Source organism: Oncorhynchus masou, chromosome 28 (assembly GCF_036934945.1).
Source record: "Oncorhynchus masou masou isolate Uvic2021 chromosome 28, UVic_Omas_1.1, whole genome shotgun sequence".
NCBI classification, from domain to species: Eukaryota; Metazoa; Chordata; class Actinopteri; order Salmoniformes; family Salmonidae; genus Oncorhynchus; species Oncorhynchus masou.
The window spans coordinates 73,227,632-73,251,631 of NC_088239.1; the positions used below are offsets into that span (position 1 = coordinate 73,227,632).

Sequence of the window (24,000 nt, forward strand, 5' to 3'; positions counted from 1 at the left end):
ACTACGGAATTAACGCTGTAACCACTACGGAATTAATGCTGTAACCACGCTGAATTAACCCTGTAACCACGCTGAATTAACCCTGTAACCACACTCAATTAACCCTGTAAACACTATGGAATTAACCCTGTAACCACTACGGAATTAACCCTGTAACCACTACGGAATTAACGCTGTAACCACTACGGAATTAATGTTGTAACCACTACGGAATTAATGCTGTAACCTCGCTGAATTAACCCTGTAACCACTATGGAATTAACCCTGTAAACACTACGGAATTAATGCTGTAACCACGCTGAATTAACCCTGTAACAACTACGGAATTAACGCTGTAACCACGCTGAATTAACCCTGTAAAAACTATGGAATTAACCCTGTAACCACTACGGAATTAACCCTGTAACCACTACGGAATTAACGCTGTAACCACTACGGAATTAATGCTGTAACCACTACGGAATTAATGCTGTATCCACGCTGAATTAACCCTGTAACAACTACGGAATTAACCCTGTAACCACTATGGAATTAATGCTGTAACCACGGTGAATTAACCCTGTAACCACTACTGAATTAGCCCGGTAACCACGCTGAATTAACCCTGTAACCACTACGGAATTAATTTTGTAACCTCGCTGAATTAACCCTGTAACCACTACGGAATTAACCCTGTAAACACTACGGAATTAATGCTGTAACCACGCTGAATTAACCCTGTAACCACTACGGAATTAATGCTGTAACCACTACGGAATTAATGCTGTAACCACTATGGAATTTACGCTGTAACCACGCTGAATTAACCCTGTAACAACTACGGAATTAACGCTGTAACCACTACGGCATTAACCCTGTAACCACGCTGAATTAACCCTGTAACCACTACGGACTTAACCCTGTAAACACTACGGAATTAATGCTGTAACCACTACGGAATTAATGCTGTATCCACTACGGAATTCATGCTGTAACCACTACAGAATTAATGCTGTATCCACGCTGAATTAACCCTGTAACATATACGGAATTAACCCTGTAACCACTATGGAATTAATGCTGTAACCATGGTGAATTAACCCTGTAACCACTACTGAATTAGCCCGGTAACCACGCTGAATTAACCCTGTAACCACTACGGAATTAACCCTGTAACCACTACGGAATTAATGCTGTAACCACTACGGAATTAATTCTGTAACCTCGCTGAATTAACCCTGTAACCACTATGGAATTAACCCTGTAACCACTACGGAATTAACACTGTAATCACTACGGAATTAATGCTGTAACCACTACGGAATTAATTCTGTAACCACTACGGAATTAATGCTGTAACCACGCTTAATTAACCCTGTAAACACTACGGAATTAATGCTGTAACCACTACGGAATTAATGCTGTAACCACGCTGAATTAACCCTGTAACCATTACGGAATTAATGCTGTAACCATGCTGAATTAACCCTGTAACCATTACAGAATTTATGATGTAACCACTACGGAATTAATGCTGTAACCACTACGGAATTAATTCTGTAACCTCACTGAATTAACCCTGTAACCACTACGGAATTAACCCTGTAAACACTACGGAATTAATGCTGTAACCACGCTGAATTAACCCTGTAACCATTACGGAATTAATGATGTAACCACTACGGAATTAATGCTGTAACCACTATGGAATTAACGCTGTAACCACGCTGAATTAACCCTGTAACAACTACGGAATTAACGCTGAAACCACTACGGCATTAACCCTGTAACCACTACGGAATTCATGCTGTATCCACGCTGAATTAACCCTGTAACAAATACGGAGTTAACCCTGTAACCACTATGGAATTAATGCTGTAACCACGGTCAATTAACCCTGTAACCACTACTGAATTAGCCCGGTAACCACGCTGAATTAACATTGTAACCACTACGGAATTAACCCTGTAACCACTACGGAATTAACCATGTAACCACTCAGAATTAATACTTAAAAGTAACCCTTTGAGTTGTTTCTGTTTTAAACCTGTAACCACGCTGAATTAACCCTGTAACCACTACGGAATTAACCCTGAAACCACTACGGAATTAATACTGTAACCACGCTGAATTAACCCTGTAACCACTACGGAATTAATGCTGTAACCCGCTGAATTAACCCTGTAACCACTACGGTATTAACCCTGTAATCACTACGGTATTAACGCTGTAACCACAATGAATTAACCCTCTAACCACTACGGAATTAACCCTGTAACCACTACGGAATTGACGCTGTAACCACTACGGAATTAATGCTGTAACCACTATGGAATTAATGCTATAACCACTACGGAATTAACCCTGTAACCACTACTGCATTAGCCCGGTAACCACGCTGAATTAACCCTGTAACGACTACGGAATTAACCCTGTAACCACTACGGAATTAACCCTGTAACCACTACGGAATTAATACTGTAACCACTACGGAATTAACCCTGTAATCACATGGAATTAACCCTGTAACCACTACGTTATTAACCCTGTAACCACTATGGTATTAACCCTGTAACCACGCTGAATTAACCCTGTAACCACTACGGAATTAATGCTGTAACCACTACGGAATTAATGTTGTAACCACTACGGAATTAATGCTGTAACCTCGCTGAATTAACCCTGTAACCACTACGGAATTAACCCTGTAAACACTACGGAATTAATGCTGTAACCACGCTGAATTAACCCTTTAACCACTACGGAATTAACGCTGTAACCACGCTGAATTAACCCTGTAACAACTACGGAATTAACCCTGTAACCACTATGGAATTAACCCTGTAACCACTATGGAATTAACCCTGTAACCACTACAGAATTAACCCTGTAACCACTACGGAATTAATGCTGTAACCACTACGGAATTAATACTGTAACCACGCTGAATTAACCCTGTAACCACTACGGAATTAATGCTGTAACCACGCTGAATTAACCCTGTAACCACTACTGAATTAACGCTGTAACCACTACGGAATTAATGTTGTAACCACTACGGAATTAATGCTGTAACCACGTTGAATTAACCCTGTAACCTTACTGAATTAACCCTGTAACCACTACGGAATTAACCCTGTAACCACTACGGAATTAATGCTGTAACCACGCTGAATTAACCCTGTAACCACGCTGAATTAACAATGTAACCACTGCGGAATTAACGCTGTAACCATGCTGAATTAACCCTGTAACAACTACGGAATTAACCCTGTAACCACTATGGAATTAATCCTGTAACCACTACGGAATAAACGCTGTAACCACTACGGAATTCATGCTGTAACCACTACGGAATTAATTCTGTATCCACGCTGAATTAACCCTGTAACAAATACAGAATTAACCCTGGAACCACTATGGAATTAATGCTGTAACCACGGTGAATTAACCCTGTAACCACCACTGAATTAGCCCGGTAACCACGCTGAATTAACCCTGTAACCACTACGGAATTAACCCTGTAACCACTACGGAATTAACCCTGTAACAACTCAGAATTAATACTTAAAAGTAACCCTTTGAGTTGTTTCTGTTTTAAACCTGTAACCACGCTGAATTAACCCTGTAAACACTACGGAATTAACCCTGTAACCACTACGGAATTAATACTGTAACCACGCTGAATTAACCCTGTAACCACTACGGAACTAATGCTGTAACCACGCTGAATTAACCCTGTAACCACTACGGTATTAACCCTGTAACCACTACGGTATTAACGCTGTAACCACAATGAATTAACCCTGTAACCACTACGGAATTAACCCTGTAACCACTATGGAATTAACGCTGTAACCACTACGGAATTAATGCTGTAACCACTACGGAATTAATGCTGTATCCACGCTGAATTAACCCTGTAACCACTACTGAATTAGCCCGGTAACCACGCTGAATTAACCCTGTAACCACTACAGAATTAACCCTGTAACCACTACGGAATTAACCCTGTAACCACTCAGAATGAATACTGTAACCACGCTGAATTAACCCTGTAACCACTACGGAATTAATTCTGTAACCTCGCTGAATTAACCCTGTAAGCACTACGCAATTAACGCTGTAACCACTACGGAATTAATGTTGTAACCACTACGGAATTAATGCTGTAACCTCGCTGAATTAACCCTGTAACCACTATCGAATTAACCCTGTAAACACTACGGAATTAATGCTGTAACCACGCTGAATTAACCCTGTAACCACTACGGAATTAACGCTGTAACCACGCTGAATTAACCCTGTAACGACTACGGAATTAACCCTGTAACCACTACGGAATTAATGCTGTAACCACTACGGAATTAATGCTGTATCCACACTGAATTAACCCTGTAACCACTACTGAATTAGCCCGGTAACCACGCTGAATTAACCCTGTAACCACTACGGAATTAACCCTGTAACCACTATGGAATTAACCCTGTAACCACTCAGAATTAATACTTAAAAGTAACCCTTTGAGTTGTTTCTGTTTTAAACCTGTAACCACGCTGAATTAACCCTGTAACCACTACGGAATTAACTCTGTAACCACTACGGAATTAATACTGTAACCACTACGGAATTAACCCTGTAAACACTACGGAATTAATACTGTAACCACTACGGAATTAACCCTGTAACCACTACGGAATTAACCCTGTAACCACTACGGAATTAACCCTGTAAACACATTTACATTTACATTTAAGTCATTTAGCAGACGCTCTTATCCAGAGCGACTTACAAATTGGTGAATTCACCTTCTGACATCCAGTGGAACAGCCACTGGTTGGTTCCCAATCAGAGACAACGATAGACAGCTGTCCCTGATTGAGAACCCTACCCTGCCAAATCAAAGAAATACAAAAACATAGAAAAAATAACATAGAATGCCCACCCAAATCACACCCTGATCAAGCCAAAATAGAGACATAAAAAGCTCTCTAAGGTCAGGGCGTGACAATGTTAAATGTGTGTGTGTGGGGGGGAAATAATTATAGACCACCTTTACTCCACACACAGAGATACGTACAAAGCTCTCCCTCGCCCTCCATTTGGCAAATCTGACCATAACTCTATTCTCCTGATTCCTGCTTACAAGCAAAAATTAAACAGGAAGCACCAGTGACTCGGTCAATAAAAAAGTGGTCAGATGAAGCAGATGTTAAACTACAGGACTGTTTTGCTAGCACAGACTGGAAATGTTCTGGGATTCTTCCGATGGCATTGAGGAGTACACCACATCAGTCACTGGCTTTATCAATAAGTCCATTGAGGACGTTGTCCCCACAATGACTGTACGTACATACCCCAACCAGAAGCCATGGATTACAGGCAACATTTGCACTGAGCTAAAGGGTAGAGCTGCCGCTTTCAAGTAGCGGGACTCTAACCCGGAGGCTTATAAGAAATCCTGCTATGCCCTCCGACGAGGCAATTAACACTGAAACATGCATGAGAGCATCAGCTGTTCCAGACGACTGTGTGATCACGCTCTCCACAGCCGATGTGAGTAAGACCTTTAAACAGGTCAACATTCACAAGGCTGCAGGGCCAGATGGATTACCAGGATGTGTACTCCGAGCATGCGCTGACCAACTGGCAAATGTCTTCACTGGCATTTTCAACTTCCCCCTGTCTGAGTCTGTAATAGCAACATGTTTCAAGCAAACCACCATAGTCCCTGTGTCCAAGAACACAGAGGTAACCTGCCTAAATGACTACAGACCCGTAGCACTTACATCTGTAGCCATGAAATGCGTTGAAAAACTGGTCATGGCTCACATCAACACCATTATCCCAGAAACCCTAGACCCACTCAATTTGCATACTGCACCAACAGATCCACAGATGATGCAATCTCTATTGCACTCCTCACTGCCCTTTCCCTCCTGGACAGAAGGAACACCTATAAGAATGCTTTTCATTGACTACAGCTCAGCGTTCAACAACATAGTGCCCTCAAAGCTCATCATTAAGCTAAGGACCCTGGGACTAAACACCTCCCTCTGCAACTGGATCCTGGACTTCCTGATGGGCTGCCCCCAAGTGGTAAGGGTAGGTAACAACACATCCGCTACGATGATCCTCAACACGGGGCCCCTCAAGGGTGCGTGCTCAGTCCCCTCCTGTACTCCATGTTCACTCATGACTGCATGGCCAGGCACGGCTCCAACACTATCATTTGCTGATGACACAACAGTGGTAGGCCTGATCATCGACAACGATGAGACAGCCTATAGGGGGGAGGTCAGAGACCTGACTGTGAGGTGCAAGGATAACAACCTCTCACTCAACATGATCAAGACAAAGGAGATGGTTGTGGACTACAGGAAAAGGAGGACCGAGCACATCCCCATTCTCATCAACGGTGCTGTAGTGGAGTAGGTTGAGAGCTTCAAGTTCCTTGGCGTCCACATCACCAACAAACTAACATGGTCCAAGCACAGTTCATGCTTGGACCAAGTCGTGAAGAGGGAATGACAAAACCTATTAACCCTGTAACCACGCCGAATTAACCCTGTAACCACTATGGTATTAACCCTGTAACCACATGGAATTAACCCTGTAAACACTACGGTATTAACCCTGTAACCACGCCGAATTAACCCTGTAACCACTATGGTATTAACCCTGTAACCACATGGAATTAACCCTGTAAACACTACGGTATTAACCCTGTAACCACTATGGTATTAACCCTGTAACCACGCTGAATTAACCCTGTAACCACTACGGTATTAACGCTGTAACCATGCTGAATTAACCCTGTAACCACTACGGTATTAACCCTGTAACCACGCTGAATTAACCCTTTAACCACGCTGAATTAACCCTGTAACCACGCTGACTTAACCCTGTAACCACACTGAATTAACCCTGAAACCACGTGGAATTAACCCTGAAACCATGCTGAATTAACCCTGAAACCACGCTGAATTAATTCGTAAAAAATTCATCCATATTACAATGAATTTCATAGTAAAACTATGAACAACTATGAGATCAGGTTGTTTGAATAAATGTATTTGAGTATTTTCAAATACTGTACATCGCAATATTCAGCTACTTGTTTTTCAAATAAAATTATTTCAACACTCTAAACACCTTCAAATATCTGTAAAATGAATTGAAATACGCTAAATATTATATAAACCCAGGTCTGACGTACTCACACACACGCACACAGGTACACATGTACACTAAAAGATGCTATCTACAACCAAAAAGGGTTCTATGGGGACAACTTTACTATTTTCTAACCATTTTTTCTAAGTGAGTAGTCAATGCCATATGCTTTACATAAGGTCAGGACTTTTTCCAGACCATGTGACCTGACCACTATACAAACTGTAGGGTCAGGACTTTTTCCAGACCATGTGACCTGACCAGTATACAGACTGTAGGGTCAGGACTTTTTCCAGACCATGTGACCTGACCAGTATACAGACTGTAGGGTCAGGACTTTTTCCAGACCATGTGACCTGACCAGTATACAGACTGTAGGGTCAGGACTTTTTCCAGACCATGTGACCTGACCAGTATACAGACTGTAGGGTCAGGACTTTTTCCAGACCATGTGACCTGACCAGTATACAGACTGTAGGGTCAGGACTTTTCCAGACCATGTGACCTGACCAGTATACAGACTGTAGGGTCAGGACTTTTTCCAGACCATGTGACCTGACCAGTATACAGACTGTAGGGTCAGGACTTTTTCCAGACCATGTGACCTGACCAGTATACAGACTGTAGGGCCAGGACTCTTTCCTGGTCCGGTCACATGGTCAGGTAAAGTCCTTACCCTCGCTCCTAGTTTAATGGTAGTTTATCAGCTGGCAGGGTGAATCCCATAGATCCTTCCATAGCGACAGTGGACCTGCAGACACAGCCCAGCACAACCCAGAAAGAAGCAGACAGTCAGAGGAAGATGGTGGGCAGAGGCTCACTTCTCACGCACACACACACACATACACGCACATGCATATGCACACACACACACACACGCTGGGAGATAACAACATTAGCATCTGACCGGCTCCCTAGTCAACATGAGCAGCCAGCAGCCTCCTGAGAGCCTAGTCATGGTGGTCGTTAAAAATGCATTACCCCTCTCCTTCCTTCCCTCCTTCTTCCTTCTATCTTTCAGCTAGGTGGGTGGGGGGGTCTTGTACTTTTTAAACACAGAACACAACAAGGCCCCAAGTCTAAGTCTAAGTGAACTGATTCAAATCAGAATAAATACCTTTCATAGAGGGAGTTAGGGGAACAATGAGTAGCGAAAGAGATGGAGAGAGAGAAATAAATCAATGGAGAGACAGAGAGGTGGAGAGAGATGGAGAGAGAGAGAGAAAGAAAGGGATGGAGAGAGATGGAGAGAGAGATGGAGAAAGAAAGGGATGGAGAGAGATGGAGAGAAAGGGATGGAGAGAGATGGAGAAAGAAAGGGATGGAGGGAGAGATGGAGAAAGAAAGGGATGGAGAGAGATGGAGAGAGAGATGGAGAAAGAAAGGGATGGAAAGAGATGGAGAGAATGTGATGGAGAGAGAGATTGAGAGAAAGGGATGGAGAGAGAGATGGATGGAGAGAAAGGGATGGAGAGAGATGGAGATAAAGGGATTGAGAGAGATGGAGAGAAAGGGATGGAGAGAGAGATGGAGAAAGAAAGGGATGGAGAGAAAGGGATGGAGAGAAAGGGATGGAGAGAGATGGAGAGAAAGGGATGGAGAGAAAGGTGGAGAGAGATGGAGAAAGAAAGGGATGGAGAGAGATGGAGAGAAAGGGATGGAGAGAGATGGAGAGAAAGGGATGGAGAGAGAGAGAAAGAAAGGGATGGAGAGAAAGGTGGAGAGAGAGAGAGAAAGAAAGGGATGGAGAGAAAGGTGGAGAGAGAGAGAGAAAGAAAGGGATGGAGAGAGAGGTGGAGAGAGAGAGAGAAAGAAAGGGATGGAGAGAGAGAAAGAAAGGGATGGTGAGAGAGGTGGAGAGAGAGAAAGAAAGGGATGGAGAGAGAGGTGGAGAGAGAGAGAAAGAAAGGGATGGTGAGAGAGGTGGAGAGAGAGAGAAAGAAAGGGATGGAGAGAGAGGTGGAGAGAGAGAGAGAAAGAAAGGGATGGTGAGAGAGGTGGAGAGAGAGAAAGACAGGGATGAAGAGAGAGAAAGAAAGGGATGGAGAGAGAGAAAGAAAGAAAGGGATGAAGAGAGAGGGGCGAGAGAAGGCAGAGTTCCTGTTTTTAATTGGGTTTCAGGGTTCTGGTCAGTATTAGGTCTGAATACGTTGCCGTGTCAACCAGGTAGAGAGGGCGCTGAATGTGAAGCGGTTCTGTTGTGTATAACCCACATGCACGCACACATCCACACCCACACACACGCACATGCACACACTCGCACATACACTCACACATACAGTGGGGCAAAAAAGTATTTAGTCAGCCACCAATTGTGCAAGTTCTCCCACTTAAAAAGATGAGAGAGGCCTGTAATTTTCATCATATGTACACTTCAAATATAACACAAAATGAGGGGGAAAAATCCAGAAAATCGCATTGTAGCATTTTTAATGAATTTAATGGTAAATTATGGTGGGAAAAAAAGTATTTGGTCACCTACAAGCAAGATTTCTGGCTCTCACAGACCTGTAACTTCTTCTTTAAGAGGCTCCTCTGTCCTCCACTCGTTACCTTTATTAATGGCATCTGTTTGAACTTGTTATCAGTATAAAAGACACCTGTCCACAACCTCAAACAGTCACATTCCAAAATCCACTATGGCCAAGACCAAAGAGCTGACAAAGGACACCAGAAACAAAATTGTAGACCTGCACCAGGCTGGGAAGACTGAATCTGCAATAGGTAAGCAGCTTGGTTTGAAGAAATCAACTGTGGAAGCAATTATTAGGAAATGGAAGACATACAAGACCACTGATAATCTCCCTCGATCTGGGGCTCCACGCAAGACCTCACCCCGTGGGATCAAAATGATCACAAGAACGGTGAGCAAAAATCCCAGAACCACACGAGGGTCCTAGTGAATGACCTGCAGAGAGCTGGGACCAAAGTAACAAAGCCTACCATCAGTAACACACTACGCCGCCAGGGACTCAAATCCTGCAGTGCCAGACGTGTCCCCCAGCTTAAGCCAGTACATGTCCAGGCCCGTCTAAAGTTTGCTAGAGAGCATTTGGATAATCCAGAAGAAGATTCGGAGAATGTCATATGGTCAGAAGAAACCAAAATATAACTTTTTGGTAAAAACTCAACTCGTCGTGTTTGGAGGACAAAGAATGCTGAGTTGCATCCAAAGAACACCATACCTACTGTGAAGCACGGGGGTGGAAACATCATGCTTTGGGGCTGTTTTTCTGCAAAGGGACCAGGAAGAAGGAAAGAATGAATGGGGCCATGTATCGTGAGATTTTTAGTAAAAACCTCCTTCCATCAGCAAGGGCATTGAAGATGAAACGTGGCTGGGTCTTTCAGCATGACAATGATCCCAAACACACCGCCCGGGCAACGAAGGTGTGGCTTTGTAAGAAGCATTTCAAGGTCCTGGAGTGGCCTAGCCAGTCTCCAGATCTCAACCCCATAGAAAATCTTTGGAGGGAGTTGAAAGTCAGTGTTGCCCAGCAACAGCCCCAAAACATCACTGCTCTAGAGGAGATCTGCATGGAGGAATGGGCCAAAATACCAGCAACAGTGTGTGAAAACCCTGTAAAGGATTTTTTTCTTCTCATTTTGTCTGACATAGTTGAAGTGTACCTATGATGAAAATGACAGGCCTCTCTCATCTTTTTAAGTGGGAGAACTTGCACAATTGGTGGCTGACTAAATACTTTTTTGCCCCACTGTATATTCAAGCAGATACATATGCATGCATGTACACACTACTCAACATTCCATACAGGAAAAACTAGACCTCACCGTGACTTCCTGACAGAAATGAACAGAAACTCTCATGACCACACAACAAACAAACAAACGACAGAAAAACAATTATAAATCAATTCAAAACGAAAACTAGCATTCAGATAGTGCCTCCCCGTTTCACACAGTTTGGGAATGTTTTCTCCTGTTTCATCCCTAGTAAGTGTGTGCCTTTGTGTGACAGTGTGTGACAGTGTGTGTAACACTGTGTGTTTCCCCCCCAGTCCACCAGAACTATATTGGTACGGATGCAGAGAAGAATCCCTTCTACCTGTCTGTGGTTCTGTCCGACCAGAACAACCAGCGGGTCCCTCAGTACAGAGCCATCCTCTGGAGGAAGACAGTAAGGATCTAGAATTAGATCACCCTTCCCAAAGCCTATTGGTATTGGTACAAATGGACTTTTTGCACAGAACTAGGATCAGCTTACTCTCACAAAATCCCTCACCTTAAGCATTGGTCTTGTTGGAAGTTGGCTTTAGATACAGATTTAGGATCAGCTCACTCTCCGCATAGCAAAACCTTGATCATTAAGGTGAAACATGCATATCTGATCTTACTGTAGATCTGTGTCTGGATGGAGGTCCATCTTCTGTTCAGATAGATGATTCGACTAATCATGATGACTACTTTCCACATCCACACCTGAGATAATCTCCTCTCCTCTCCTCTCTCTCCCCCAGGGAACTCTGAAGATCAGTCTGCCATACAGCCCCACCAAAACACTATCAGTCAAATCCATCTTAAGGTGAGAACTGCTCAGGATGCCATTCAATATACATACTGGTTGTTTCATACAGTTGATTGTACTGACTAGCCTGGTCCCAGATCTGTTGGTGCTGTCTTGCCAACTCCTATGGTCATTGTCACATATTGGCAAGACAGAGAGAGAGAGAGAGAAAGAAAGGGATGGAGAGAGACAGACATGGGACCAGGCTAAGATATGACCAATGAATCAGGGTAAAAACACATGGAGAAATTTGTTGTGGATATGTAGTCTGTTGTATTTAAATGAACAACAACATGAAAATATGCTTTAAGATAATTATGGAATAGATTGGACGTACAAGATGTAAACCTGTCTTTAAACACTTATCTTTTCTCCTCTCCTGAACTTTTCCTCTCCTCCTCCTCTTCCTCTCCTCCTCCTCCTCCTCTCCTCCTATCCTCTGCTCTCCTCCCCCTACAGTGCGATGAACCTGGACAGGTTTGAGAAAGGCCCGAGGGAGATTCTCAACCCAGAGATACAGAAGGTGAGATCACACTGTGTCAGCTACAGAGATACAGAAGGTGAGATCACACTGTGTCAGCCACAGAGATACAGAAGGTGAGATCACACTGTGTCAGCTACAGAGATACAGAAGGTGAGATCACACTGTGTCCGCTACAGAGATACAGAAGGTGAGATCACACTGTATCAGCCAGAAAGAAACAGAAGGTGAGATCACACTGTGTCAGCCAGAGAGAAACAGAAGATGAGATCACACTGTGTCAGCTACAGAGAAACAGAAGGTGAGATCACACTGTGTCAGCCACAGAGATACAGAAGGTGAGATCACACTGTGTCAGCTACAGAGATACAGAAGGTGAGATCACACTGTATCAGCCAGAGAGAAACAGAAGGTGAGATCACACTGTGTCAGCCACAGAGATACAGAAGGTGAGATCACACTGTATCAGCCAGAAAGAAACAGAAGGTGAGATCACACTGTGTCAGCTACAGAGATACAGAAGGTGAAATCACACTGTGTCAGCCAGAGAGAAACAAAAGGTGAGATCACACTGTGTCAGCTACAGAGATACAGAAGGTGAAATCACACTGTGTCAGCCAGAGAGAAACAAAAGGTGAGATCACACTGTGTCAGCTACAGAGATACAGAAGGTGAGATCACACTGTGTCAGCCACAGAGATACAGAAGGTGAAATCACACTGTGTCAGCCAGAGAGAAACAAAAGGTGAGATCACACTGTGTCAGCTACAGAGATACAGAAGGTGAGATCACACTGTGTCAGCCAGAAAGAAACAGAAGGTGAGATCACACTGTGTCAGCTACAGAGAAACAGAAGGTGAGATCACACTGTGTCAGCTACAGAGAAACAGAAGGTGAGATCACACTGTATCAGCCAGAGAGAAACAGAAGGTGAGATCACACTGTGTCAGCCACAGAGATACAGAAGGTGAGATCACACTGTATCAGCCAGAAAGAAACAGAAGGTGAGATCACACTGTATCAGCAAGAAAGAAACAGATGTAGAATCTTCATTTGATCACTTTTTTTGCTGTGTTTGTTCCTGCATCACAGCAAATGCAGTAGCCTGGACTGCCGCTATTAGACATTATTTTCCACTATCGTCCGGTAACTGGTTCATACATAAAACATCCTCAATTTTGGCTGCAAAGGCGTTGGTTTCCTTTTTAACGCGACTTAAAGGCCTGTCGGTAGAAAGAACTTACTGATGGTGCACACCTCATGAGTCTGTTGTTTACCCCTGGCTGTAAACTTACTGATGGTGCACACCTCATGAGTCTGTTGTTTACCCCTGGCTGTAAACTTACTGATGGTGCACACCTCATGAGTCTGTTGTTTATCCCTGGCTGAAAACTTACTGATGGTGCACACCTCATGAGTCTGTTGTTTACCCCTGGCTGTAAACTTACTGATGGTGCACACCTCATGAGTCTGTTGTTTACCCCTGGCTGAAAACTTACTGATGGTGCACACCTCATGAGTCTGTTGTTTACCCCTGGCTGTAAACTTACTGATGGTGCACACCTCATGAGTCTGTTGTTTACCCCTGGCTGAAAACTTACTGATGGTGCACACCTCATGAGTCTGTTGTTTACCCCTGGCTGAAAACTTACTGATGGTGCACACCTCATGAGTCTGTTGTTTACCCCTGGCTGAAAACTTACTGATGGTGCACACCTCATGAGTCTGTTGTTTACCCCTGGCTGAAAACTTACTGATGGTGCACACCTCATGAGTCTGTTGTTTACCCCTGGCTGAAAACTTACTGATGGTGCACACCTCATGAGTCTGTTGTTTACCCCTGGCTGAAAACTTACTGATGGTGCACACCTCATGAGTCTGTTGTTTACCCCTGGCTGAAAACTTACTGATGGTGCACACCTCATGAGTCTGTTGTTTACCCCTGGCTGAAAACTTACTGATGGTGCACACCTCATGAGTCTGTTGTTTACCCCTGGCTGAAAACTTACTGATGGTGCACACCTCATGAGTCTGTTGTTTACCCCTGGCTGAAAACTTACTGATGGTGCACACCTCATGAGTCTGTTGTTTACCCCTGGCTGAAAACTTACTGATGGTGCACACCTCATGAGTCTGTTGTTTATCCCTGGCTGTAAACTTACTGATGGTGCACACCTCATGAGTCTGTTGTTTACCCCTGGCTGAAAACTTACTGATGATGCACACCTCATGAGTCTGTTGACAACATCAGGAAGTAGCATTAGCCACTCTAGCATGGTGGTGGAAAATAATGTTTTATTACGACAGTAGGTGTATTTTGCCTGTTTCTTTCCACCAACAGGCCATTCAATCAAGTTAAAGAGGAATCCAACGTCTTTGCAGCCTGAATGGAGAATGTTTTATGCATGAACCGGTCGCCGGGGAACACGTCTATTACCGGCTGTGCAGGACGCCAGTGACAGATGACAGTGACAGATGACAGTGACAGATGACAGTGACAGATGACAGATGACAGTGACATATGACAGTGACAGATGACAGTGACAGATGACAGTGACAGATGACAGATGACAGTGACATATGACAGTGACATATGACAGTGACAGATGACAGTGACAGATGACAGTGACAGATGACAGACAAGAGTGACAAATGACAGATGACAGTGACAGATGACAGACGGTGCCAGGAATAATAGCGCCATCTGGTGGAAGCAGGTCTAGAAATGCAGATGAGCCTTGTGATTTACATAAATTCACAGAAAACACGCACTAAAAGACGGTTATATTAACAGTATTGCACTCTTCATGTAGCCTACTTTTGGACAGCTAATAGCCCAACCACGAGCAATAACAATAACAATTTATTCAACTTTTATAGTGCTATTCTTTACAAAATCATCTCATAGCGCAATGGAGCAACATGCAATTTAAAAGAAAAAAAACCTCACAACATCATGAGATGGACAGCCATTAGAAAGTTCATGGCTTGAGTGGTCATCTAAAGGAGGTGGTCAAGCAGGGAGAGAACGTCCGGGGGCAGCCAGGCAGGCAGCACGGTCTCATCGAGGTGTCTCGCTGTCTCTGGCTTTTCTGTAGTAAAAACGAATCAAGCAAAATGATGGGCTAAAATTTCAAGTCCTGTTTCTGCAGGATTATTTTGTTGTGATAATACAGGTCAAATTAAGAGCCTACATCTGTATATAACAGTTGTGTTCTAACTCTATTTCTATGGTATCAGGCCTATACTGTAACAGATCTGGGAGTCATTACAGATTGGGAGTCATTTGGGAGTCATTGGACATTGGGAGTTATCGGAGTCATTGGAGGGTCAACTGATGATAACTGTGGTGTTTTTTCTCTTCATAGGACCTACTGGTGTTGGAGGAGCAAGAGGTATTCATTTATCTATTCTGTTATAAATATAATTGAAGTGGAAAGAGTAGATATTGGTGTTGAGCATATGGTCTTACTAGAGATTTCCTCCTTTTCTACCGTTGTGGTCTACCGTTGTGGTTGTTTTTCTGGTTTTGGCAAATTATAGAAGTTAAGTTATAATTTAACACTAGGGGATAGTGGCCCTATAGATGTACAATATATCTGTCTCATCATTTGTCAGGGTTCTGTCAACTTCAAATTCGGTGTCCTGTATGCCAAAGATGGACAGCTCACAGACGACGAGATGTTTAGCAACGGTAAGTCATTATTATTGTGAATAATAGGTATTGAAGTATCAATGTCGTATGAGATGTAGTTTGACCTCTGCTCTCTCATCTGTTCCTTCAGAGACTGGGAGCCAGAGCTTCGATAAGTTCCTCAACCTCCTGGGTGACACCATCTCCCTGCAGGGCTGGGCAGGCTACCGTGGTGGGCTGGATACCAAGAGTAAGACACCACCCACACACACACACACACACACACACACACACACACACACACACACACACACACACACACACACACACATACACCATGTGTTCTGCTATTAATGATTGTTTTTCCATTTCAACAGACCATGGAGATGTCTTTCATTCACATTCCCTCTTTTAAGATGACTCTTTCTCTTTCTTTCTCTAACACTCTTCCCTCCTTCATCTTCTGCTCCCACTGCTCTATCCTTCTCAACCCTCCTCTCCCTAACCCCTCCCCCTCTCTATCTCTCTCTCTCTCCAGATGACACTACAGGAATGAATTCCATCTACACAGTGTACCAGGGCCATGAGCTGATGTTCCATGTCTCCACCATGCTACCCTACTCCAAGGAGAACAAGCAGCAGGTGTGGGTGCATTCATGAGTGTGTGTGTGTGTGTGCCTGTTTTGTCTTTACATGGCGTCAGTCCTCCAGAGCTGCAGAGCTATATATAACCATCCCTCCCTCTGGGTTAGTCCTCCAGAGTTACAGAGCTATATACATAACCATCCTCCCTCTGGGTCAGTCCTCCAGAGTTACATATCTGTATATAACCATGTCTCCCTCTGGGTCAGTCCTCCAGAGTTACAGAGCTATATACATAACCATCCTCCCTCTGGGTCAGTCCTCCAGAGTTACATATCTGTATATAACCATGTCTCCCTCTGGGTCAGTCCTCCAGAGTTACAGAGCTATATACATAACCATCCTCCCTCTGGGTCAGTCCTCCAGAGCTACAGAGCTATATATATAACCATCCCTCCCTCTGGGTCAGTCCTCCAGAGCTCCAGAGCTATATATAACCATCCTCCCTCTGGGTCAGTCCTCTGACCTCTGGCACTCTCTCCCACGTGTAACCCTTTCAACCCCCTTCTTTCTCTCTTTTTATTCTCTCCCCTCTGCTTATCTCACCCTCCCTCCTTCTTTATCTCCCCCTCCCTCCCTCCCTCCCTCCCTCCCCTCCTATACATAACCCCTCCCTCCCTCCCTCCCTCCCTCCCTCCTCCCTCCCTCCCTCCCTCCCTCCCTGGGTCTCTCTCTCTCTCTCTCCCTCCCTACATAACCTCTCTCTCTCTCTCTCTCTCTCTCTCTCTCTCTCTCTCCCTCTCTCTCCCTCTCTCTCTCTCAGAGCCTCTCAGTCCTCCCTACAGAGCCCATCCCTCCCCCAGTCCTCCTCCCTCATCCTCCCTCCCTCCAGAGTTACATATCTAACCCTCCCTCTGGGTCAGTCCTCCCTCATAACCATCTCCCTCTGGGTCCCTCCCTCCCTAACCATCCTCCCTCTGGGTCAGTCCTCCAGAGCTACAGAGCTCCCTCCCTCCCTCTGGGTCCCTCCCTCCCTCCCTCCCCCTCAGTCCTCCAGAGCTCTACATAACCTCCCTCCCTCTCAGTCCTCCAGAGCTACAGAGCCCTCCCTCCTCTGGGTCCCTCTCCCTCCCTCCTCTCCCTCCAGAGCTCCCTCCCTCCCTCCCTCCTGACCTCTGGCCTCTCTCCCTCTCCCTCCCTCCCTCCCCTCTCCCCTCCCTCCCTCCTTCTCTCCCCCTCCCTCCCTCCCTCCCTCCCTCCCTCCCTCCCTCCCTCCCTCCCTCTCCCTCTCTCTCCTCTCCCTCTCTCCCTCCCTCTCTCTCCCTCCCTCCTCTCCCTCTCCTCCCTCCCTCTCTCTCCCTCCCCTCCCTCCCTCCCTCCCTCCCTCCCTCCCCCCCTCCCTCCCTCCTCTCCCCTCCCTCCCTCCCTCCCTCCCTCCCCTCTCCCTCCCTCTCCCTCCCTCCCTCCCTCCCCCTCTCTCTCTCTCCCTCCCTCCCTCTCCCTCTCCCTCCCTCCCTCCCTCCCCCTACCTCCCTCTCTCTCTCTCCCTCCCTCTCTCTCTCTCTCCCTCTCTTTCTCTTCTGTATCAGATTGCTAATCTCCAGTTACTCTTACTATCTAGCATACAGAATGATGTTCAGTCATATCCTTTCAGTTAGTCTTTTATCTGTTCAAGGTCAGAGTTGTTGAGATGCAGAGGAAATAGGAAGTACTCTCTTGTCCTTGGTCTTTCAATCTCCATTCACTTACTCTCGAGGAAAAAACACATACACACAGATGCACGCAAACAAACACAAAGGCGTACACACACACCTAAACGAGTCAGATAAGATACCTCTATTGAGAAATAAGAAACAAAGTATTGACATTCTACACTAAAACATTTGTACCTTACGACCTAAAAGGCTCTTCGTGACTTCGTGTCAGACAATGCTACCACTTGCTACTGTTTGGAGTGTGTGTGACTGGAGTGTGTGTGTGTGTGTGTGTGTGTGTGTGTGTGTGTGTGTGTGTGTGTGTGTGTGTGTGTGTGTGTGTGTGTGTGTGTGTGTGTGTGTGTGTGTGTGTGTGTGTGTGTGTGTGTGTGTGTGTGTGTGTGTGTGTGTGTGTGTGTGGCCTGACTCAATAAGATGTCATTCAGCACTTATTTAACTTGTTTATTGTATGACGTCTCATTTTCTTTTCTCTCTCTCTCTAAATCTCTCTCTCTCTCTCTCTGAATCTCTCTCCCTCTCTCTGAATCTCTCTCCCTCTCTCTAAATCTCTCTCCCTCTCTCTAAATCTCTCTCTCTCTCTGAATCTCTCTCCCTCTCTCTGAATCTCTCTCTCTCTCTCTCTCTCTCTCTCTGAATCTCTCTCTCTCTCTCTCTCTCTCTCTCTCTCTCTCTCTCTCTCTCTCTCTCTCTCTCTCTTCAGGTAGAGAGGAAAAGACACATTGGGAATGACATCGTCACCATAGTGTTCCAGGAGGGAGAGGACGCGTCTCCGTCATTTAAACCCTCCATGATCCGATCCCATTTCACACGTATCCTTCCTTTATGGCCAATCAAGCACAACCAGGAAATGGTCATCCCTGACGTTCACAATGCCATGGACATTATCGCCTGTACCCCCTGCCAGTGTCAATAAGCTATGCAAGGCGAAAGTAAACAACATAGCTATTTCTTTTACTATCTGCATGCATGAAAAGTTGTGACCAGATCTACTTTTTGCAGGCGCAACCTGTTAAATGATCAAATCAAATGTATTCATATAGCCCTTCGTACATCAGCTGATATCTCAAAGTGCTGTACAGAAACCCAGCCTAAAACCCCAAACAGAAAGCAATGCAGGTGTAGAAGCACGGTGGCTAGGAACAACTCCCTAGAAAGGCCAAAACCTAGGAAGAAACCTAGAGAGGAACCAGGCTATGAGGGGTGGCCAGTCCTCTTCTGGCTGTGTCGGGTGGAGATTGTAACAGAACATGGCCAAGATGTTCAAATGTTCATAAATGACCAGCATGGTCAAATAATAATAATCACAGGCAGAACAGTTGAAACTGGAGCAGCAGCACGGCCAGGTGGACTGGGGACAGCAAGGAGTCATCATGTCAGGTAGTCCTGAGGCATGGTCCTAGGGCTCAGGTCCTCTGAGAGAGAGAAAGAAAGAAAGAGAGAATTAGAGAGAGCATACTTAAATTCACACAGGACACCGGATAGGACAGGAGAAGTACTCCAGATATAACAAACTGACCCTAGCCCCCCAACACATAAACTACTGCAGCATAAATACTGGAGGCTGAGACAGGAGGGGTCAGGAGACACTGTGGCTCCATCCGAGGACACCCCCGGACAGGGCCAAACAGGAAGGATATAACCCCACCCACTTTGCCAAAGCACAGCCCCCACACCACTAGAGGGATATCTTCAACCACCAACTTACCATCCTGAGACAAGGCCGAGTATAGCCCACAAAGTTCTCCGCCACGGCACAACCCAAAGGGGGGCGCCAACCCAGACAGGAAGATCACATCGGTGACTCAACCCACTCAAGTGATGCACCCCTCCTAGGGACGGTATGAAAGAGCCCTAGTAAGTGGTTCGTTGCTCCAGAGCCTTTCCGTTCACCTTCACACTCCTGGGCCAGACTTCACTCAATCATATGACCCACTGAAGAGATGAGTCTTCAGTAAAGACTTAAACGTTGAGACCGAGTTTGCGTCTCTCACATGGGTAGGCAGACCATTCCATAAAAATGGAGCTCTATAGGAGAAAGCCTCCAGCTGTTTGCTTAGAAATTCTAGGGACAATTAGGAGGCCTGCATCTTGTGACCGTAGCGTACATGTAGGTATGTACAGCAGGACCAAATCAGAGAGATAGGTAGGAGCAAGCCCATGTAATGCTTTGTAGGTTAGCAGTAAAACCTTGAAATCAGCCCTTGCCTTGACAGGAAGCCAGTGTAGGGAGGCTAGCACTGGAGTAATATGATCAACTTTTGGGGTTCTCGTCAGGATTCTAGCAGCCGTATTTAGCACTAACTGAAGTTTATTTAGTGCTTTATCCGGGTAGCCGGAAAGTAAAGCATTGCAGTAGTCTAATCTAGAAGTGACAAAAGCATGGATTCATTTTTCTGCATCATTTTTGGACAGAAAGTTTCTGATTTTTGCAATGTTACGTAGATGGAAAAAAAGCTGTCCTTGAAACAGTCTTGATATGTTCTTCAAAAGAGAGATCAGGGTCCAGAGTAACGCCGAGGTCCTTCACAGTTTTATTTGAGACGTCTGTACAACCATTAAGATTAATTGTCAGATTCAACAGAAGATCTCTTTGAATCCTCAATTGTGCTTTTAGCATGTAAATCTTGGTGAGCCAAACTCCCACATTTTTTTAAAGATGCAAGCCAGCAAATCGACAACACACAACACAGCAGAGCTTTATTTTCAGCATCATGGAGTGAATCCTTACCACCGCTACACCTGGCTATCAGCGTAGCCTTGTCTGGCAGCAAAACAATTATTTCAGTCTCGTTTACTGCCTTTTTTTTAAACATAGCTGATATGGCTGACTTGCTTAAACAACTGTGGTTTGTACTGCCAATTGAGATGTACAAACTATGGCATAAGGGAACGATGAGCGGATAACAGGCAATCTGTAATTTGATTAAGACATTAATGAGCGAGTTAAGAGGGACGTAGCCAATATATCTACTTGTTCAGCACTTTTGAAATGTACAGCGACAGAATTCAGAACATTGGTCGTTCTTGCAGTATTCTCCCTGTACACCAAGTCAGAACTGTAGGATAAATAAAGGGGGCATATAAGCAGACAATGAAAGCTCTTACAATATTATATGATGACATTTCTCTAAAACAGGCTATAGGCACAACCAAGTCAGAACAGTAGGCTAAGTTATGAGGGGAAAGGGACCAAAATATCAGGGTGAATCACATGGGCTACTAACATATTACTACACAACATACACTTAGTATTACTGTCTTAGCTACAGTATACATATCTCCCTGACATATTACTACACAACATACACTTAGTATTACTGTCTTAGCTACAGTATACATATCTCCCTGACATATTACTACACAACATACACTTAGTATTACTGTCTTAGCTACAGTATACATATCTCCCTGACATATTACTACACAACATACACTTAGTATTACTGTCTTAGCTACAGTATACATATCTCCCTGACATATTACTACACAACATACATTTAGTATTACTGTCTTAGCTACAGTATACATATCTCCCTGACATATTACTACACAACATACACTTAGTATTACTCTCTTAGCTACAGTATACATATCTCCCTGACATATTACTACACAACATGCACTTAGTATTACTCTCTTAGCTACAGTATACATATCTCCCTGACATATTACTACACAACATACACTTAGTATTACTGTCTTGGCTACAGTATGCATATCTCACTGACATATTACTACACAACACACACTTAGTATTACTGTCTTAGCTACAGTATACATATCTCCCTGACATATTACTACACAACATACGCTTAGTATTGCTCTCTTATCTACAGTAACATATCTCCCTGACATGTTACATCATTTATGCAGCAGCATACACTACATTTTTGAACTCACCTTGTTATGCTGTGCCCACTTGAACAGGAAGGTGACAGGACGGTCCTTGTGTCCCTCATCAAACTTTGTCATCAAAGTCTGGCATTCTCTGAATTTATGGTGCTTTCAAGACAACTGCGAAGGTTGAGTAATGACGTCAGCGATCTTCAGGTCGAAGCTTCAACCTTTTCTGGCCCTTGGTGTTGCATGTGAATGTTTATCATTTTAAGCATGGAAAAGAACCCCTTAAACCCAGTGTCACCAGAAAAGCACCCCCATAACATCTCACCTCCTCCGTGCTTCATGGAGAACCACACATGCGGAGATCATCCGTTCACCTACTCTGCGTCTCACAAAGACACAGAGGTTGGAACCAAAAATCTCAAATTTGGACTCATCAGACCAAAGGACAGATTTCCACCGGTTTAATGTCTATTGCTCGTGTTTCTTGGCCCAAGCAAGTCTCTTCTTCTTATTGGTGTCCTTTAGTAGTGGTTTCTTTGCAGCAATTCAACCATGAAGGCCTGATTCACACAGTCTCCTCTGAACAGTTGAGATGTGTCTGTTACTTGAACTCTGTGAAGCATTTATTTGAGCTGCAATTTCTGAGGCTGGTAACTCTAATGAACGTATCCTCTACAGCAGAGGTAACTCTGTAAACCTTCGGTTACTAGTCCAACTCTCTAACTACTAGGCTACCCTGCCGCCCCGTAGAGGTCTTAAAGTAATGATGGACTGTTGTTTCTCTTTGATTATTTGAGCTGTTCTTGCCATAATATGGACTTTGTCTTTTACCAAATAGGGCCATCTTCTGTATACCACCTCTACCTTGTCACAACATAACGGATTGGCTCAAATGTATCAAGAAGGAACGAAATTCCACAAATGAACTTTTAGCAAGGCACACCTGTTAATTTAAATGCATTAAGCTGGTTGAGAGAATGCCAAGAGTGTGCAAAGCTGTCATCAAGGCAAAGAGTGGCTACTTTGAAGAATATAAATTATATTTAGATTGTTTAACCCTTTTTTGGTTATTACATGATTCCATATGTGTTATTTCATCATTTTGATGTTTTCACTATTATTCTACAATGCAGAAAATAGTAAAAAAATAAAGAAAAACCCTTGAATGAGAAGGTGTGTCCAAACGTATGACTGGTACTGTATATACACATGCCCTTGATGATGGGTCGCCACTGGGAATCATGTATTGAGTGTTGGGAGTTCATGTTACTTCCTTCATTTTACTGCCAGATATTTTTGCATTAGTTAGATACAACAGTCAGAATGACAGTTACAGGTATGTAGGGGTTTAGTTTCATTTTTGTTTCAGTTATGTGTTTTATTCAGTGTTCATGTATTCCATGGTATTGTATTGACTCATGACCTCTGTGTTCCTGTGAGTGTATGTGTGTGAAAAACAATAACAGGGTTTTGTGTGTTCTAGGTTGAAGATTTTCTCTGAGGAGAGTGTGCCGCTGTTCGGACCTCCCCTCCCCTCACCACCTGTGTTTACAGACCACCAAGAATTCAGGGACTTTTTGTTAGTCAAACGTAAGACCCTGGACTTACTCTCCAAACTGTTTACACCTCTTCTGTTTACACCTCTAAGGTTTAGACCTCTTCTGTTTACACCTCTAAGGTTTAGACCTCTTCTGTTTACACCTCTAAGGTTTAGATCTCTTCTGTTTACACCTCTAAGGTTTAGACCTTTTCTGTTTACACCTCTAAGGTGTTTAAACATCTGTTTATAGTTCTACTGTTTAAGTCTCTACTGTTTACAGTTCTACTGTTACACCTCTACTGTTTACAGTTCTACTGTTACACCTCTACTATTTGTTTTAAGATAATGTCACACATAAAATGTGAATAAAAGCGACCCCCTCCTTTGTATAGGCCTCTAAGTAGATATGTGTGACCAAAATAGTCGTTGAGTGGAGTTAGAAGTCTGGATGGTTGTTGTTCTAGGCTTTCTTCAAGGCCCACCACAGAGTTGCCCCACCTATTTAGAGTCTTTCCTGTCCGAGAA

At 44.2% G+C, this 24,000-nt stretch overlaps 1 protein-coding gene across 6 annotated transcripts in view; it reads left to right on the forward strand.

Annotated features, from left to right (window-relative positions):
* The window catches only part of garnl3 (GTPase activating Rap/RanGAP domain like 3), a 209,267-nt gene that overhangs the window by 109,232 nt on the left and 76,035 nt on the right, over positions 1-24,000 (forward strand). For all 6 annotated transcript variants that reach the window (XM_064943218.1, XM_064943221.1, XM_064943215.1 and 3 more), the window contains exons 5-14: positions 11,175-11,293; positions 11,634-11,698; positions 12,140-12,203; positions 15,530-15,556; positions 15,780-15,855; positions 15,947-16,045; positions 16,334-16,437; positions 18,793-18,901; positions 23,226-23,271; positions 23,419-23,525. In XM_064943218.1, the coding sequence (XP_064799290.1) occupies positions 11,175-11,293; positions 11,634-11,698; positions 12,140-12,203; positions 15,530-15,556; positions 15,780-15,855; positions 15,947-16,045; positions 16,334-16,437; positions 18,793-18,901; positions 23,226-23,271; positions 23,419-23,525 (816 nt within the window). The remainder of the gene's footprint in view (positions 1-11,174; positions 11,294-11,633; positions 11,699-12,139; positions 12,204-15,529; positions 15,557-15,779; positions 15,856-15,946; positions 16,046-16,333; positions 16,438-18,792; positions 18,902-23,225; positions 23,272-23,418; positions 23,526-24,000) is intronic.